The following is a 19,830-nucleotide window of genomic DNA, read 5'->3' as shown; positions in this document are numbered from 1 at the left end:
TCTGTCTTTCATCCGTTTAACAGTCGGAGCATCTCTTTGATCATGTGCCACAGAGGAGGGTGACTAATGCTAACCGTGTTAGCTTTATATAGGGGTTATAGCCATGGTAACATAATAGAAAGATAATGTTACTGTTAATGTTGTATGTAAGCTATGCACATTAAATCTCTGCTATTGATCACACTAAACAACTGAGAAGTTCACTGTGAACAATTCTCACTCTACTTTTCTCCACTCCATCATCATAAATATATTAATTAGTTATTTATTTATATTATTGACTTGGCAAGACAAGTAAATAAAGTCTAGTAAGGAGTAATGCAACGGTTGATATATATAAAAAAGAATAATGGAATAAATACTGTCCTTTAATAAGCCTTTTTACTTTAAGCTGTGTTTTAGTCTCGTACCGCTTTCATCAAGCAACTCGTTCCTTCCAAAAGAATAAACAGTTTGACATGAGCTCTGTCTGAGCTCCGGTGTTCATAAGTGGTTGGTGTTGAAATGTAAATGGCCTGACAGTTACACAACACGTAATTAAAGTAGCTTGCAGCATGAAAAGCCAGAAAGGAGGATAGGAGATGATCTCCCATTAAAGGAGAACACCAACAATTTTACACATCAAAGCCAGTTTACAAGTCTTAGGGAGCGCTACTACATATGTGGGGAGGAAAGGGGGGGGTTGAGGGTTATATAAAGCCTATTGTGGATCCACAGGGAGATGTGCAAAATCTGATAAATTGCCCTAAGTGATTCACTTGAAGCAATAAGACTACATGAGGAACATGAAGAAAAGAAATCTGGGGGTGTGTAGTTAGAAAGAAGCCGTCTTACCAGACTTCTGTAGCCCGCTCCTCGTCTCTGCTGTCTATTGGCTCGAAGCTACATTAGCCGCTACTAGCATAACACACCCCAAATCTCAGGCAGAACTGTCGGCGGTTGAGGTAAATCGTGGGTAATGTAGGCACCAGTTGTTGACAAAGAAGAAGAGTGAGTGAAAAAAAAGATACGCGATCTCTGGTTCTGCTGCATCGATCGAATCATTGAAGCATATTGGAAGCCCATTCTTTTCCTTTTTTTTTTTTTTTTTTTGTATGCTACCTGTGAGCAACAGTGCTGGTGTTGCATAAGAAGTTCCTCACTGCAGTCATTTCATAAACCCTGTTTTTTCTCTTCAATCCTGTTGATTATCAGTCCAGGTGATAGGTGATGTAAATGTCAGTCCTTCATTTACGCATACTGGTAATCTAGAATGTATGGAAGGTCCTGATAAGCATTTAAAACAACCCGGAACTTCATTTAGGGACTGAGAAAAATCCCAATAAACTAACAGGTGCCGCTTGTTGAGTGGCCGGCTACCTAAGCTCTTCAGCTCTGCAGAGTTCTGGTTTAGCCAAAGAATGGATTTAATGCTTGCTGGTTTGATGTGGGAAGTCATTTTAGGAATACTAATTTCTGCAAGTATGTCTATCATGGGAGATCGAGGTCTCTTGTTCTCAATTAACTCGTGCTGCTGGCCTGAGATGTTTGGGAACAATTAGTACAGGAGGCTGCAATCTAGCGTACCATGGGGGGAAACAGCTGAGGGAGAGTCACTGAAAGTGATTTGCATGGTTGTCGTGTTCAAAGAAATTGCTCGCGTCCATCATCTTCAAGTGGCCTGATGCTCAGGAGACGGGAAAATGAGAGGTAAATTGTGTGCAGTTTAATTTGGTTTTTTTTTCTGCTGAGAAGCGTTTGGATACACATTCCATGATTACAATAATATTGCTTTGAACCGACAGATTCTTCTTTGGCAAGGTGTGATTTCTGTATTATTTCAGATTATTTTTGACAGATAGTATGTATGATGGAAGGGAAAGTTTAGAGAGACGGGGAAACGCACCAAAAAAGGTCATGACCCAGAATCAACTCGCACTCTTGCAAGATAAGATTTTGCACACTAAGCTACCATGATACTCTGCTTCTTTTTTTTTCTCACTGTTTTTCCTCGACTCGCTTCTTCTACTCTGTCTATCTAAAGTAAATCAGGGATGTTGCTTAACGCCTGGGGATATATGATAATCACTGATTTATTCTCTCTTCAAGAGGTAGTGAGGAAGGCGCTGTGCAGCATGCTGCGTGTCTCTATGTGGTAGTCTGCTTGATGTGTGTGTGTGTGTGTGTGTGTGTGTGTGTGTGTGTGTGTGTGTGTGTGTGTGTGTGTGTGTGTGTGTGTGTGTGTGTGTGTGTGTGTGTTTTTTTTCTTTTTAGTTTGTCTCTGTGATCGCCCTCCCTCGCCGTCGCCCAGACCTGCCAGTAATTGTGTAAAGGTCTAACTAGTAGGAGGCTATTCCAGAGCCTACTGAGCTAGTTGCTCAGTAGGTTCAATTAGGAGACAGCAGACTGATGAGGGAGCTTGCTGGTGTGTGTGTGTGTGTGTGTGTGTGTGTGTGTGTGTGTGTGTGTGTGTGTGTGTGTGGGTGGCTCATTAAAGGGACACACACATGCATGCGCACACACAGTTTGTACAGTGTTCTCTCGATCTTTGTCTCACACATCTGCATGCATGCACGACCACATTAAGCTACACACACACACACACACACACACACACACACACACACACACACACACAATCTTTCAGCTGTTGCAGCCACATCCACTCACATTGTTAAAGAATATCAAAGGATTCTTAATGTGTGATGCAGAATAGCCCCAACCATGCCATCAACATGACAAACTTATTCCAGCACTGTCATGCATTGTCTGTCTTCACTGTAGCTGGAGTGTGCATGCAACACCAGGTTGTGACTTTATTTATGAATTTTTCATGCAAGAGAATGTGTACAAAAAGCTATTTCTATTAGACTTCTCTGTGTGAACGTGTTTGTTGATGTTTGCAATTTCGTGTGTGTGTGTGTGTGTGTGTGTGTGTGTGTGTGTGTGTGTGTGTGTGTGTGTGTGTGTGTGTGTGTGTGTGTGTGTGTGTGTGTGTGTTTTCAGGGCAGTCTGTCTCTCAGTGTGTGAGAACCAGTAGCTAGCTCCAGGGTTTTTTGAACCACAGGGGTTTTTATAATGGATGTCCCCCATGCCTCACAATACAGCTTATATAGATCCTCTGGGAATACTCTTGAGTGAGTGTGTGTGTGTGTGTGTGTGTGTGTGTGTTGTGTGTGTGTGTGTGTGTGTGTGTGTGTGTGTGTGTGTGTAAACCTGCTGTCTTGTCAGCCTCCACTGTCACGGCGGGGCACTCACACACCAAGGGGCAAGCAAACAGCACACATCAGTTACACACACAGACAAACACGTACACACTGTGCAGCAGTTTGTTTCGGAGCTGACCGGCAGGACATCAGGACATCAGCTCTTGGTGGTATAAAGACTCACTTCATGCTGTGTTGCCTCCAGAGATGGCTGGCTGGTTATAATGCCATACACACCGACTAAGAACTCAAACTTACAACTGAAGCAACTAAGTGAGATTAGCAGCATCAAAACGCTGATAGTGGTAATGAATGCCAGTTTCAACTATGCAAATGATTAAATGCAATTAACTTTAACCAATCAGTTTATTAGTCAAGAGAATTGAAATGTCTTCTAATTTTACAGCGTATCTGCCGTTTGAGTTAAACCGAACGAATGTGGATTTAAAAAAACATCCCAAATGTTGTTCAAGGCATTGCATGTCGTTAAAATCCACATTCTTCTTCTTCGGGTGCTGATGTCATCTATCCCCTAGCACATGCCAGTAAACTTGCATGGATTATCAAAGTGGAACAGTCGGTATTAAATCCTGTGCCAAGCCATTTTAAAAAAGTTGCTAGGTTTCTGTGAGATCCCACACTCTTGGTGGTATTTAATTAACTTTTTTCCAGCACAACGGTTCTGGGAACAAAACTATTATAAAAGTTAAACTTCTATTGCCAGCATTTTCAAAGTTACTTTATCAGACAGGAAGTTACTGCTTTTCCTCTTTAAAAAAAACTACTATAAGTTAATAACTCCGCAATGCATAAGCCTGGAGGGGATCGTGCGTTCGGTCGTCTGTGCAAGCATGTATCCGTTTGTCTGTTCGCAGCTAATCTCACATACTACTCAACCAATCAGCCTAATACGTTCTGTGCACATTTAGGACTTTGTCTACTTAAATACCTCTTGTGGTTGTGGTGCTTTACAATTGTTAAACAACTTTTTTTATTGACTGCTCATTGGCTCGTCATAGCTAGAGAAAAACATGCTCTGGTTTATTGCCATTTCTTTAAACCAATCACAGTCGTCTTGGGCGGCGCTAGGCGCCGGACAAAGCAACAGTGCCGCTGAAAAATAGCCTCGGGAAAGAACTTGTTTTGGTGGAACATGTATACGTTCAAAGGTTGTTTTAGTCGTGCAACTGAAAACTCAGATTGGACAGATAGTCTAGCTAGCTGTCTGGATTTACCCTGCAGAGATCTGAGGAGCAGTTAAAAGAAAACTTACATCCATAAAAATGTTTGGTCTCATTTTGAACCGGCGCATCTGCAGCTTAATTACATTACCCATATGTTATGATCCATTAAATTTGGGCATGAGGTGAACAAATCTCAGTTTTTGTTATCTTTGCCGCCATCTTAATTGTAGAGCTGCTATGTGAGCCGGGATGTACAATAAAGGATCGAGTGGGGGTCGTTTTTTCATGGGCAGCGAGGCTAGAATGGGACAGTGGCGCATGGCTGGGTTATAAAATAGGTACTGCTGCTTTGACGGGCGTATATTTTGGCCTTAGCAACAATTGACGGAAATTCAATTCTTATTTGTTTGGGAGTCTGTTTTCTGAAGATCTGCACTCTACTGAATGCACTGTCCCAGTTTGCTTCTGCATCATTCTCTTTTGGCACACAGGATTATGCAAGCAGTTTCCCTTATTTTTACTAGTTTTTTTTTTTGTACTTGTCCTGCTTTAAATGGATCTCCCAACATTTTGGGAAATGTCCATATTAAGGATGCATGAGAAGATAAATATTACATTTACTGCTTACAGCAACTCAGAAATCCTGTCCTCGTTAAGTGGCTGGCTTCATCCAATTTTGTAACTCTGAAGAAAACCCAGCGGACTCTTAGATGTGGTGGTCATTAGCCTGATAGCTAACAAGATACAACATGTAAATAAGAGATGTTGGAAGATGTTTCTTGTTTTTATTTGACTTTTGTGCCTTTGGCAAATTAGCTTTATGCTGCCTCTTGTCTTCGTGCCAAGATAAGGCTAAAGATGTCACAGAGATAACTTATGTTGAACATTGATTGTTTTACCTAATTCTCTATAAGACAAAAACGTACCACAATTTTGAAGTATTAAGGTGTCTCCCTATCAAATTAGGCTTCCTGTGTTTCTTGCTGTGTACTTAATGTGTTAATAAATCATAACTTCAGGTTTGTTTGAGCTACAGCAGCACTCACACACCTGGTGACTTACTCCACAGTGGCAGTAATGAATCTCTGTACTGTGAATATATATTTGCTGCCAGCCTGTGATGTGAGTGAATTTATGTTTGTATGTGAGAGAGAAAGGGAGCGAGGCCACGTCTTTGCGAGGCTATTGACAGATCTATATGTGCATTATTGTCTCTGTGAATGCACCATGCGTCTACCATAGTCAGTAGGATTTAATTAAATATGTATCGTACAGACGCGGCCTTTGATGTTCCACAGCAATAATGTGTTCCGTTTCATTGCTTAGCTGAGCTTTTAGCAAGGCCCAGTAATGTTTCTCCTCTGCCCGCAGAGAGTTCCTGCAAACTACAATTAAACCTGTTGCTCTTAACAGCAATGAGTGAAGGATAATTGTATGGATCTGTGTGCGTGCATGCATGCATGGTTAGTCCTCCTTACATGTGTGTGAGCATGTTGAGGTACTGTGGGAGGGCTCAGATCTACAATATTTTAAATAATTATTGGTTAGTGATTACGTTTCAACTTTCATCTAAAAAGAGACTATATTGAATGCTTAATTTGGTTTGTGCTCATTAGGAACTGAACCCAAATGGGACCCCCGACTAATTTGGTAGATGTAAAGCTGCCAGTATCAGCCATTACATAACGCCTACATTGATTTGGTATTGCAGTCTTGAAGTCATAATAGCATTTGACTGGAAGAAATATAGCAATATTGGAATGGATTGAAAAGGGAGCTCAAAATGCAGTCCACAAGGAGGAAGTGTGAGGTCCAATTTCAGCTGCTTGTTTCATACTTCACACATTCTGCATTAAAGCCAATCGCTTTTCAAATTTGATAATATTTCTTACTTAAAGATTGTATTGTTACAATTAGTGAGGTCAACTCAGGTTCATTTATAAAACCCTTAAGTCCCAAACAACAGTCCAAACACTAGACTTCCCAGATTCAGCCAATCAACAGCATTCACAATGTGGATAATGCATAATTACAACAGGAGATACCATTAGAACAACATTGTTTTCTATATTAAGTTAGTGAACTCATTGGGGTTTTGCGTTGGAGGCAAAGAAAAGCTCAATTCATTGTGAAAAGCTTGGATTAGGTGAGCCTAAATAACCAGAATGAACTTGTTTCATAAATCTAACTCGGAACTAATGAGATCAGATGAATTCATGCCTTGTTAAAATATGTATATGCATGACTTAATAACACAGATCTCAAGAGGACATCAGGCGTAAATCACATAAATTCACAATGAAGACAGAGATCTGTGGTGTTCACAGCCACAGAGCAGCATATATTAAAGAGAAAAATGTACATGGAGATAGAATAGTTGAGAGAAAACTGATCAGATCGCTACAGTACTACAGACAAAGAACAGTTGGCACACACCGTGGGCACAGAATCTGACACAGGAAGTACAGATGTGTTGCTCCTCTGTTAAATGAGATTGTTGCAGAGTTCTCTTGTAATATTGTCTTGGATTCAAGCCCAGTATGAGTAAAGTGGAATTAAAATTCAGAACATTATTTGGCTACGTTTTTGGTATTTGGTTTAATAATAATAAGCAACCAAAGAGTCACTGGTTCTAGCCTCTCAAATGTGAATATTTCCTGTTTATTTTTGTTATTTGTGATAGTGAACTGAATATCTTTGGGTTGTGTTCATTGGTCAAACAAAACAAGCAAATTATGATCATGTTCATTTTTCACTATTTTCAGCAAATAATTGAGAAAATATTCTGAAGTTTAATTGGAAATGAAAATAATCAGTAGTTGCAGCCCTACATGAAAATGAATGTGTAAAATGGTAACATGAAAGTGATTAAGATTTAAAAAATCACCCGTCTGCTGATCTCCAAGCAGGGATACTGTTGCCTTTATTTTGTTGGAGGACCAGTCTCTGCCAATGTCTTGTGATCCTCAGTGAAATGGAGCCCTTTCCATTCCTGTCCTGTCCTCACTTCCTCCTCCTCTTCCCCAATGCTCTCATCTTCTCTCTGCCTCTTCTTTGGTCACGGCTTTCAGCGCAGCTCACCACAGCATCCACTTGAATTCCGCACTTCCTCTTTGAAGGGAGAACCACAAACGGTAACACAAACCATAACTCTGAGCTGTAATTGCTGCTCCAATTTCACCTGAGGATGGCATGCACAGAAATGTTCTTCCATCTTTTCTCTGCTCACCTCACATGTGTCTCTCACCATGTGCCTCGCCCCCCTCCCTCCCCCAACAACACAGGACTTTCACCCAGGAGACCAGGGTTCTTGTGCCCCTCTTTTCCTGTATGTCACTTATACATACATCTTTTGACCCAACCTACGATCTTTTCCTAACCCTAACTAAAATGTTTTTACCCCACACGTTGAAAAGTGACTCCAAGGGGTCCTGACCAAGCCTCAGTATGTTGACGAGATGGGAATGAGAACGTGTTACCCCCTCAATCTGTGTGCGTCCATACTTTAATGTGTGTGAGTGTGTTTGTCACAGGGCTTCCCTGATGACCTTGTACACTGCGGCAGGGGGGTGATTAAGGATCAGGGCCAAAGACCATTTCCTTTTCCATGGGAAGATGAATGACCCTGTTTGAAAGTGGCTGCCTATGGCCTCAGGGCAATTAGAGTTTGCTGTGAGCCAGCAACCCTCGCTGCTCTGTGTACAAAAGCAGGTCCTTGAGAAAAAGAAAAATACTCGGCACGTAACCCATTCTGCTGGAACCAACACACCAAGGTGATGGTGCTCTCCTCACCTACCTTTTCATTTTCCCATAAAGCTAGAAAGACCAGGAAAAAAAAATGTGCTGACTACAGGACGCCGCTAAGAAAATCACACCGAGGGTGTTCATTCGAAATATCAATATTTGATTTAGGAAAATAATTTGGCATGTAACTTAGGTTCTACAAGTTTATTCTGGAGCTCATTTCGTTGTAATGTATCCACTATATTAAAGGAGAGGGTTAACAGTGGGACCTCCAGCCTTTTTGCACTGCTTGTGTTAGCTTGCATCAATATTGTTTATAATGAAGATCAAACATCGTCATCAACTGTTATATTAGAATCAACATTTTTAACATGCTTCTGTGCTGCCACATCCATCCCCTCTCCCTTCATCCGCCCCCTATTTGTTCTCTGATAAAGCATCTTATCTGTCACAGAGCGGGGAGCATGAGCAAAAAGAGTTGTGGCAGCCTATTGATAGGGATATGGCCTACTGCCATTGATTCCCCTTGTAATACAAGCCTCTCCCTTGTCGGCCTGTCAAAGCCCAGATCGGACATGATAATGCGCGCATCAGACAGCCGTCAATAGAAAGGCGAAGCTTCCGCCATGGAGATGACTATCTTATTTTGATGCGAGGGGCCAGTGGAGTGGAGGAATGGGAGAGGGGGAGATAGGGAGAAAGAGGAGATGGCAGCGGTGAGTCAGCCTCACCTCTGATTTCTGTCGCTGTCGCGGCCGTTTCTCAACCTAAAAAAACCCACTCTGCTGTATGTATCCCCATCTAACACGTGTGAAAATATATATGTCTAAGGTGACCAAGGAGCACCTCAGGGAAGAAGAAGTTGCTTTGAATTGTGTGTATTTGGTTTCCCCTTGCCTCTGCGCCATCACTTTGATCTCTGAACATGCAACCAGATTGGATTTCCATGGCAACTGAATGCCAGGAATGAGGTGGTTGAGGAAAATTGATGTTTTGAGTTTATTCCCATCATTACAAAAAACAAAAATCGAATTATTGTAAATAAACCAAATTGGGTTTGATAACAGGGGTTATAATGTTGTGTCTCTTCCCTTATTCTCGAAAGGTTTCGTGTCTCAGTGTTTCCTTCCCCCCTCTGGGCACAGAAACATGTGACGTGTGTCATTTGTTCTGATAAGACGGTGGTGTGTTAGGAGCAACCTCCTGCGCCCTCCCTGATGATAGGACTCACTGTACTGTACTTAACATGTGTGCTTAGATCCCCCCACAGCACTGTTCACGCTCATGTTTCATGTCATGTTTGTAACCCGGGGGGCCATGGCTGCGTTTTAGCCTTTACACTGCTTTTACTGACCTAAGGGAAAATAGAGACAATGGTCCAGTGCATTGCGTCTTTATTCTCCTCCTGCAGAGCACAAGCCGCTGCTTTGATGTGACCGATCAGATCACCGGCATGCTCAGCAGACTACTCTACTGCAGCCGCAGACGCAGCATCTGCTGCTCCTCTTACCGGCCATGTATTTAAAGACTTCTATTCAAAGTTGAAACAGTCTGTGTTTGATGAGTATGAACTTCAGACAATGGCTGTGAGCACACGGTGAAATGATGGTATATTTTAAGAACTACCTGGAGACCATTAAGCTCGCAATATGTTATTTTTTCTAAAGTTTGAGAACAGCACACTGGTGCACATAAGTTGATATCAGTCACGTTTATTATCAGGCACAGGTGTGAAGAGAGGGTGTGAGTGCACTCTTTCTCGTGTGTGTGTGTGTGTGTGTGTGTGTGTGTGTGTGTGTGTGTGTGTGTGTGTGTGTGTGTGTGTTTTACTATATTCGTGGGGTCCAAAAACCGGGGACTACAGTATCCTTGTGGGGTCTGCACAGCCTCATGGGGACCAAAATGCTGGACCCCACAAGTTTAAAGGGCTGTTTGAGGGTTAGGACTTGGTTTTAGGATTAGGGTTAGAATTAGGTTAGGGTGAGGGTAGGGGTTAAGGTTAGGCATTTAGTTGTGATGGTTAAGGTTAGGGTAAGGAGCTAGGGAATGCATTATGTCAATGACAAGTCCCCACAAAGATTGTGATACAGACTTGTGTGTGTGTCTACTTTGCACTTGGTGGGTGTATTGCTGGGTACCAAATGAACTTGGCGTTTGGAAATTGTAGCTGTTTGGTCAGTGTTGAATATTAATAAGTATAAATGAAACTAAAGGACGGCAAAATAAAGGTTGAGGGAAAAAAAAAGCGCTCGCTGGCTTCACTTCTTCGGTGTCTACCCTTCACAATAAAAGCCCAGCTTAAATTCACTCCGAACTTTCCGCTATAAGGGAAACCTTTTTAAGCGACACTAAATATCAAACAAAAGCCAGACACTATATCATATTAAGTTGCTGTGAGCTGTAAATTTGTATATTTTATGAGTATAATCTGAATCTCCAACATAACCACTAACATTTTCTCTGTCAGGTAAGCGACACACACGGTTTGTATGTTTTCCTCCAAAGTGGAAGTACACAGTAAGTCAGAATACAGTTGAGTTGCTTTGGGGTCTGTCTGTAAGTTATTTGGGGGGGTACAGTGGTTCTGGAGAAAGCTACAAGCAGCAATATCACAGGCTAAGCACTTGGCACATTCCAAACAGGCAAATTTTCAAAAGGCACAGTACTAGTTAGATAGAAAGCGTCACTGTTGAACAAAAAACAAACCAAATACATCATGCCTTTTTTTCAGTCTTCTGCTTTGTGTTTGTGTCACCAGGTGGACTGTGCTGTGCCACAAAAAAACTTTGAAGTGTGAACAGTGTTGCTCGGCTGTATTAGATAGTGGATTTTATTTGGCTGTGGAAGAAATCTGTCAGACACCGGTTGCATTTATCTGCTTGATGTAGCAGAGCGTGGTAGCCTGCAGGGCAACTGCTGCTGCTACTAATATGGCTAGAAGGGAGCAAGGCTAGATGATGTTGTTGTTCTTGTTTTTGTCACTGGTAATCGATGTTACGAATATGTTGAAATTAAAGGATAAAATATATTTTTTTTCTCCTTACTGGTTCGCCTTAATTGTTCATCCTGTCCAAACTGACCCCGTAAACATCGCTTCCTAATGTGATTTTAATGAAGTGATGGGGAATAGAGGATGGATAACCGAACCGTTTTGGACAGATATTTAGAAATGATGTTCGGGTTCAGGTCATGCTCGGTCACATCAGCGCGATAAGGCATTGTACGTGTTAAATTTTAAAAAAGCTTATTATGTAGGTGCGCGCCTGTGTTAACGTGCGCTTGTTGCCCCGTGTGAGCTGATGCGCTCATCTGTTGACATTTCCAAATGCCTTCCTACAGTTGCTTAATAAAAGTGGGCTTTCCACACAAACAAACTTACATGTGTCATTATATGAGAAAAAAAAAATTGATTTTAACTTTGTCGGGCTCGGGTCAGACTCGGACATAAATATCTTAAAGCCTGTCGGGCTCAGGCCGGGCTCAGTTACTGCTCTGTCGGACGCGGGCTGGGCTCGGACAGAAAAATGCGGCCCGATCCACACTCTAATGGGGAACAACACCCACATTCTGTGCAAAAATGGATTTCAGCTTAAGCTAACAAAAGGCTTCAGCCGCCTGAGTTAGTCAAATTGTGTGGGTATATCTTCCAAAGGTGAACTCCTTTTTTGTAACAAATTTCCTTTTTGTGTTTATACGCTGAGCGATACTGACACAGCAGCGTCAGTCCTTCGACGGCGTCTACACAGGCTGCGTTCAGGCGCAGTGTTGAGTTTTGATAAACTGCGTTTATGGCAGCACTCACAGCCTAACACACAACAACTGTAGTTATACTGTCTGCGTAAAACAAAAAGAGAAAAGAGACTTGCAGTATAAAAATGTGTAAATGTGTACATGCACGAGTGAAATGCGAGCCGTGTCGACAGCTGGATTGATTTTAAAAAAAAACTATCTGTTCCGCCAGACCTGCGTGAGACTAGCTGAAACTCAGACAGCCTCATATGAGTTTCAGCTGAACTAAGGAATGCATTTTTTGCAACAACAAAAAAAAAGGACCATGGATTTTGTCTCCAACTCTTAAATTGGAATGTCATTTGAAAGAGATCTGTTCAGGGTCAGTTTGGACACATGGAACATACATACATACATACTGTACTGTATGGGCATGCGAGTGTGCCCATACAGAAAGACATATGTCTATCTATTCTATAAAAATAAAACATCCACACACTTTAATTCACATCTCTTACATGTAGTGGCTCAGCTTTCGTACCGCACTACTCTACTACTTATACTATAATGTAAAATATATCATCTTTACTGGGCAGGCACTGTGCTGTTGTTGGTTGTGTTTTCCTGTGGTTTAAAAAAAAAAAGTTTTTAATAAAAGAAGTGTTTGTTTCCCAAAGTTCAAGTTTATTGTTAATCAATCTGTGAGGTCAGGCCTGACTGGTGATGTAGCATGCACTCCATCCAGTTGCTGAGGTAATTGCAGCTTTGCCTGTTAATGGTCTCTGCATCGCTGCTGGCTGATTCACAGTAGTCAGTGCACAATTCCTGATTAAACACCACATAAGCTTTGTCGACTCCGTGACCAAGACAGCGCCGGCATCTTTGCACATTCTCCATTTTGTTTGTGTCAGTGCCGTCAGTTGTGAAACTAAAAGCTGTGTATTTTGAGACTCGTCTCCCAAGGAGGCTGTCTTTCTTTATCGACCGCCGGTGTGATCCTTTGAGTTGATGTGCTGAAGTGGTCAGAGGTAAATGCTGTTTTAATGAAGTCTGGCTATTGATTTGGCTGTGGTGTTTGTTTGTGGAGTTAGGAATTTGAGCATCACTTGAAAGCTGGGTAATCAGGATAATCAAGCATGATGCATATAGCCTGTGAGTATGTATGTGCTGAAATCATCTCGTATTATACGCTTTCTTCACAAACAGGAAGTAGAAGCCATGTGCATGCATGTTAAATCTTCCCACACACACACACACACACACACACACACACACACACACACACACACACACAACAAAACCAGCCTGTATATCCCGCCACCCAGACTTTGTTAAAAAAAACGACGATGAGGACGTTTGTTGGGAATAATTACACCAAAAAAGAAATCACTTTGCTGCCAAAATATATCCCACTCTATGTTATGGAGATTTAGACAGAGAATTGGATTTCCCCAGCTGTGAAATCAGTTTTTGTTGTCCCGCTGGCCAACCGCGTCATTTTGCTATACCCTGCCGTAGGCTCCCGTCGCTGCACACACATGCAGCCTATGCCTTCTCTGCTCCATGAGCCCCGTTTGCATTAACAGCATCTATCCTCATGCTATACGTCAACGACTGTGTGCTGTGTGTCACTTCATCGGTTCTGCATTAGCCCAAATGTGGAAAAATGGAACCATAAACCCTTCATCAGAAGCACTTGGGTCTGAACTATTGTGACAGAGATACGTCATATGTTTATGAAAGTGCACAGGCGCAGATCTAGCGGATCTGAAAATGTCAGACTTCAAAAGGCCTCTTCAATTTCTCCGAGTGGAATGAAAGTCGCTTAGATTAGAGGGTCTCTTACTCCGATTCACCGATTACATTCAATAAAATGCAAAGTGAACACATTGACTGGAGTGTGTCCTTCTACCATTTAAATTCAACACTTACAATACGCGAGCTGAGGCATTCGGCCCTGCTCTTTAACGTGCTATAGGCTTAAAGATGAAGTTCTTAATGATTTTTTTGCTGCAGTGTTCTGCAGTGCTTTGGCCTCTGTATGCCAACAAGTCAAGAGAGCGCAAAAGATTATAACACATTTTTATGAGGCTTGCCTCGGGGTTAAAAGCCGTGCCATTTGACCATTATTACGTTGATTAGCCTGCCACACACCTTAAACATAGTCATAGCAATGTCAGTCCTTGTAGGTATGGTATAATGGAATTTGTAACATATTTCATCTAAACTGCAATTTGCCCCAACAATATCTTTTTAAAAATCAATTCAAAGGAGCATACGCAGTGTCGATAAAGAGGTAAGTGAGCTCACTCGATAGGGCTGTGGGGGAACTTCAGACAAAAACGTTTGGGAGCCACCGCCCTAATAATTGTACTTATCATTTTTTAGATAGAGTATAAAGTTCTGCTGCCTCTTTTTTGCCTACAGTCAGACAGCCCATGCAACATTAAAGGAAACTCATTCCTTTGCTTCACACATGTTGTGAACTGTTGCATGGATACAGTAAGCATTTGGGGAGACTGAAGCTCTGATGATTATAGCAGTTTTCCGCTGTTTTTTTTCTTCCTCCTTTGCACTGCACCGCACCGCAGGGGGAATACAGTATATAAAATGAATGAAAGCAAATACGGACTGATCTGACACGAGAAGAATCTCTACAACTTAAATATCTCATTAGAATGTTTCATGGTTTATTCAGCGGGTTCTTTTTCCTTTATGCATGAGAAATAGACATTACAAATTCACAACAGTGCTTTTAAGAAGACGGAACAAGACGTCTTAATATCTCTCTGCGCACTTACCGTAACCATGTGTTGCTGCAGCCTTTACGTCAATCCACACGTTCACATGCACTTAAGTATCCATTTTAAACCCAGTTCCTTTTTACATATTGTTACTGTAACTGTAATCATGTTACTTATGCATTGAATGTGATTCAATTCAGATTTGACCCATGTCCTAGTCCGATTGCCATTGCACCAGTTACCAAAAAATTGGCATGGGTGCTTAATCAGGCATTAAAGTTACATAATGACTAGCATGCTTGAAATTCTGGAAAAAGGGGCTTAATAGCAATATGCACAGGCTGTGGATGCATGTGCTGTGGTAGGTGAATCTCTATTGTTCCAAAATATTTATGTAATTGAAAAATTAACAAGCTTGCTGAAATGATAATAAAAGATCATCTGTTCAGCAAAATTATGTATTTAAAACATGTGTAAGACTCTGCTAAGCTGCTGCATCCAAGGCAGTGAACATATTTGCTCTGTGCTGAGATGCTGTTGGCATCAGATGCAGAGAAATGCTGCATGAATGGACAAGAGAAAGGCAGTGTTTTCAATTGATGCTGGGTGATGGTGTGATGGTCTCGGCCTGAAATTGCTGGAACAGGCTTTGAAGTGGCTCGGGTTTTTCATCTCTCTCTTTCTCTGTGTCCCTGCCTCCCACATCTGACGCTATCATAATAACAAGCAATAACCCTCTTTCAGCAATAACTAAGACTTTTACGCCTGTAATGTGGCTTCAATAAATAGTCATGTTTTCCAAGGGGCCATATTTTACAGCAATTTGGTTTAGAGCCTCCCCTCTTGCTTCGTTTTTTTTTTTTTTTTTTTTTTTTTTTTTTTTTTGGCCTCCTCATTCTGGAGTACAGTACATAATGTGGTACATTATGCATACCAGCACAAACACGCATTAGCACATTACCAAATGTACTGATACAGAAAATAGCACAGTCCATCACGCATAATCACATCAGGCAGTAGGAATATGCTCTGAAAAATAATCCACTTTCTCACTGTGAGGTTTGGTCGACCTACAGTATACATGTTGAACATCAGCATGTGTGTGTGTATGCATATGGTAGAGGCGTGCAGCTTTCTCCGGGCCCCGCTGAAAGCAGCAGCACTAGCATGGGGGCGCGTTTCATTAGTCTGTCAAACTCAATGATATTTAGAGCCCCACACCCTCGGCCAGGACTGGAAAACTCAATCAGCACTCTGATTTCATAACCCTGCTCGGTGACAGGGCTTATTTTATAACCCTGCTGATTCATTCTAATAAACGCTGGCTGCCCAGCACACTGCCGCTGAAATACAACCCCCCCCCCCTCTTCTGTCCTCCATGGGTCAACCCGAAAGAAAGGGAAGAAATGGGGGGAGGGCAGGATAAATCAGAATTGTGGGAACTGGAAGGTGCAGATAATCCATCGCTGCTTCGGGTGTAGCCAGCAAGTCTGCCGCCGTATCCCTCCCTCCTGCTGCACCCTTTAGCACAAATCAGAAGCCGGGACAGTGTTGATCTGCGAGGGCTTGGTGGGGCCATTGATTGTGGACGGTGTTGATCTGCGAGGGCTTGGTGGGGCCATTGATTGTGGACGACAGAGGAGGAGGGAGGCGATAAATAATCGGAGGCAGAGTGCGCAGGGTGAAGGAAAACAATTATCTGCGGAGGTGGAAAGCACATAAAGTGAAGAATGATAAACACTGTGAAATATGATTGACTCCAAGTGATATATGGAAGTCGAAGGACAGGCGGAGAGAGGCCTGTGTGTGCACAGATATCCTTGAATGGAATGGCTGCGTGCAAGTTGAGAACTCACTGTACTGCCCCGGGGCCTCATCACATCTTTGTGTGTGTGTGTGTGTGTGTGTGTGTGTGTGTGTGTGTGTGTGTGTCTCTTTTCTTCGTAGACGACCGATGACATTGTTTCGTCAGCGGAGTGCTCCAGCGACGACGAGGACCTGGAAGAGTGCGACTCCGGACATGCAGGTGGGATGGGTGTGTCGAGTTGTGCTTGCTCTGAACCTGGTCTCTTTCTCCTTATCTTTCTTTGATTTGCTACCGAGGAGCCTCTCCTCTTAGCATCATGTCCCATGGGAGCTTCAAGTGTAACTTAAAAAAAAATTAAAAATAAAAACTCTGAAAAGTAGTCACTGTGAGAAATACACACCAGTGTGAGGGGTTCTCAGCTTATATCGAAAGTCTATCGAAACTCTTTGGAGATGGATGAAAGCAGTAAGAATCATGTTCCTGTATCTTTAGCATGCTCTCTGTAGGAAGTTAACTGTAATAACAAAAAAGTAAATGCATACATCTTATAGTCTAGCTACTGTAGTTAAACCTCTTACCTTTCATCTCTGAAACAAGTTACACTTAGCTATGGGGCCACTGGTTGCAGACATGACCAAGCGTTGATACTAATTTTGTTCTCTCAGCATTCTGTCGAGAGCAAAACTTTACTCAACAAAGTACAAAATTAGTATCAAGCCCCATGTCGCCCGCACTGATGCTTCAAAATGTATCTGTCCTGTACTGGTTGATTTCCTCTTGCTGTGCGTGTGTGTGCGTCTCTCTTGACAGAGGATACATTTTGAGATTCTTTCGAGAACAAAGATGCTTTCAGCATAGATACTGTGATATGTAGCAGACTAACTGCAACAGAGCCTCTTCCTCCTATCTCCTTCCTTCTTCTCGTTTGTACCTCTGTTTCCTTCGTCGGAGGCTTGCCTTACCTGAAACATTCTAATAGAGAACAGATATCCTCGAATTTCTGTGCGCATCGTCTCTCTTCCCTCCTCCCTTCACACACAAACACACACAGAAACACACACACACACACACATATATATATACATAGACACTCATCACTTTGTGATTAGATCAAAGTGATAGCACATTCACTCAGTAGAGTTTGAAAATAAAATCAGAGCTGGAAATAAAACCGCAGATTCAAAAGGAGTGGTTATTTTGAGGCAACTTGGGTTTGGACGACTTTTGAACAAGCAACTGTCTCTCACACTTGTGCTCAGGGGCAGCTGGCTTATATCCTAATAGTACGGAGTAAACCAGGGGAGAGGGAGCTCCATGGAAACTGGCTCAGTATGAATAAAGCATCTTCCCTTAGGCACTCTGAAAATCATTAACAGCTCAGGCTATTTGATTGCTTCACTGTCCTTCAAAACGCCATCACAGCAGACTAATTGATGCCATATTAATCTGTCTAAATACAGCTCATCTTAGCACCAAGCATATGTCCACTTTTCAATGCTGATAATAAGCCTAAATTGAAGCAATGCATTGCCCTTTTACTTTATCTATGCTCAGAGAACCTAACAAGATAGTCGGTCATTTATTTATTTTTCGGAAATGAGGTCCTTCCATGTACTTTAGTAGATATTCTGCTAATACTTTTTGCCGTTTTCCTCCAATCTGAGAAAGGAACTCATTTACTTAAAAGCCTTATCACGCTGTAATAGCTCTTGTTTCCTTGGAATTATGGCCACATTTAGGTCCTCGCGCTTACGGCTTTTAATGCGAAGAGAAAGCCATTTTTTTCCTATTTAGGCTCTTCATCGATAAGCATGAGTTGCTCTCTTAAATCCGAGATTATTGAAATTGAATGGACACATTTTTGCAGCTTGTGTGTAATGTTTTTTGTTTTTTTTCAATTCCGTAGACTTTTAAAACGTCAAACCCAAGTATTCTCAAAAGTGGAAGTGCAACAAAGCGCAGTGTAAGAAGTTTTTACTAAAGAGCACATGGTACCCTCCCCTCATATAGTGGCAACATATGTAGTCATACACACTCATACATACTGTACATTTCACCATGTTGACACAGAAATTCATATCCTCATTCCTTGCCCCGCTTCCAGTCGTATGAACAGTTGCATGACATGATGTTGGTTTTCTTTCCCGTTGCATTTTGTTTGGTTTTTCTCCTGTGATGCACATATAAACATCTCTCTTCTGTATCGATTTGGACCCAGCTGTTGGGTTGCTTTTTTATTTTTTGGCTTTACTTTGGGGGCCGGGGCGGTTTGACTGGGGTGATTTTACTTTCTTGTTTTGTTGTGGTTGTTTTTTTTCTTTTTTTCTTTGGCGTCCTCCTCATCATCCGTCGTCCATCCTCCAAGCAAGGATAGAGCCACTCCTCCCGTTTTTGCCTCATCTTGTGCCGCATGAATTTTTGGTGGTTGGAAAATTCAAAGTTCTCTTCCTCATCAAGTTTGTGTTTATTTTTTTTTTTTTGCCATATGGCTTCTAAAGAAACATCCCCCCTCCCCCCATTTTCGATACAACATAGGGAAATGAACGGCAACAAAATCTTTTCTTGCCATCATCCTTTTTTTGGCCTTGTGCAGGCAACCCCATTCTGTCTCAAGAAAGTTGTGTGTGAAAGAATGACTCCCTGTCTCCCCTCCCGAGCGTTAACCCCCCCCCGTCCATCCCGACTCACCCACCTTCTTTCTTTTAGCCTTTCTGCATATACATGTCTGTTTGAATGCAGATGGCATAAAAAGACTTTTATTGCCACAAAGTATATCTGTTTTTCTATTCTATCTGTTGCTCCAAGTAGAAGGCATTTGTGGCATGCACACTGTACTGGACTGTACTGCAGCTCTATAGACTAATTTATAATCCCCCCAGCCCACCCACCCACCCACTCCCTTGCTTCTGCATGGATATGATTGGCATCCATTTTGTGTATTGCTTCTTCTCCACCCATAAGTCTCAGGCTAACCCCCAGCTGGCTTCTACTACATGTCTGTGTGCGTGTGTGTGCGTGTGTGTGTGTATATATGTGTGTGTGTGTGTGTTCGGAGCTACAGCGGTGGTCCCGCGCCACCGCTGTTCCCCGCCGCTGCTCCTCCCTTGGAGGCTTGTTGTGTTTGTGCTTGCGCCTGCTGTCTCTGTCAGTGCTCCGTCTGTGTCTGCCAAACAGCTTGTCTTGTCTGCTGTGCGTGGTCGTCTTGTGATTGTGTTGTCTGTGTGTTTAATAAAACTGTTAAACCTTACCTGTTCCCTTTATCCCACGCGAGTTCCACAAGAGGGCAAATAAGGAGTGTGCAGTGAGACAAGTGTCTGAATAAGAACCCTGAACACGTTGACATCACTACAAGTATCACGGCATGCAGGAATTCAGCAGCTAGTAAAAACTACTACCCGGAAATCACTGATGAGAAAATATGCAATGCTCAGTTTAGA

The 19,830-nt window shown here is 42.2% G+C and overlaps 1 protein-coding gene across 2 annotated transcripts in view; it reads left to right on the top strand.

The window, feature by feature from the left end:
- nrxn3b (neurexin 3b) overlaps positions 1-19,830 on the top strand; it is a 340,029-nt gene that overhangs the window by 310,389 nt on the left and 9,810 nt on the right. For both annotated transcript variants that reach the window (XM_028604831.1, XM_028604830.1), the window contains one exon: positions 16,534-16,612. In XM_028604831.1, coding sequence (XP_028460632.1) covers positions 16,534-16,612 — 79 coding nt within the window. The remainder of the gene's footprint in view (positions 1-16,533; positions 16,613-19,830) is intronic.

This window comes from Perca flavescens, chromosome 18 (assembly GCF_004354835.1).
Source record: "Perca flavescens isolate YP-PL-M2 chromosome 18, PFLA_1.0, whole genome shotgun sequence".
In the NCBI taxonomy this organism is placed as follows: domain Eukaryota; kingdom Metazoa; phylum Chordata; class Actinopteri; order Perciformes; family Percidae; genus Perca; species Perca flavescens.
This window is presented reverse-complemented; position numbering and strand designations above follow the sequence as displayed.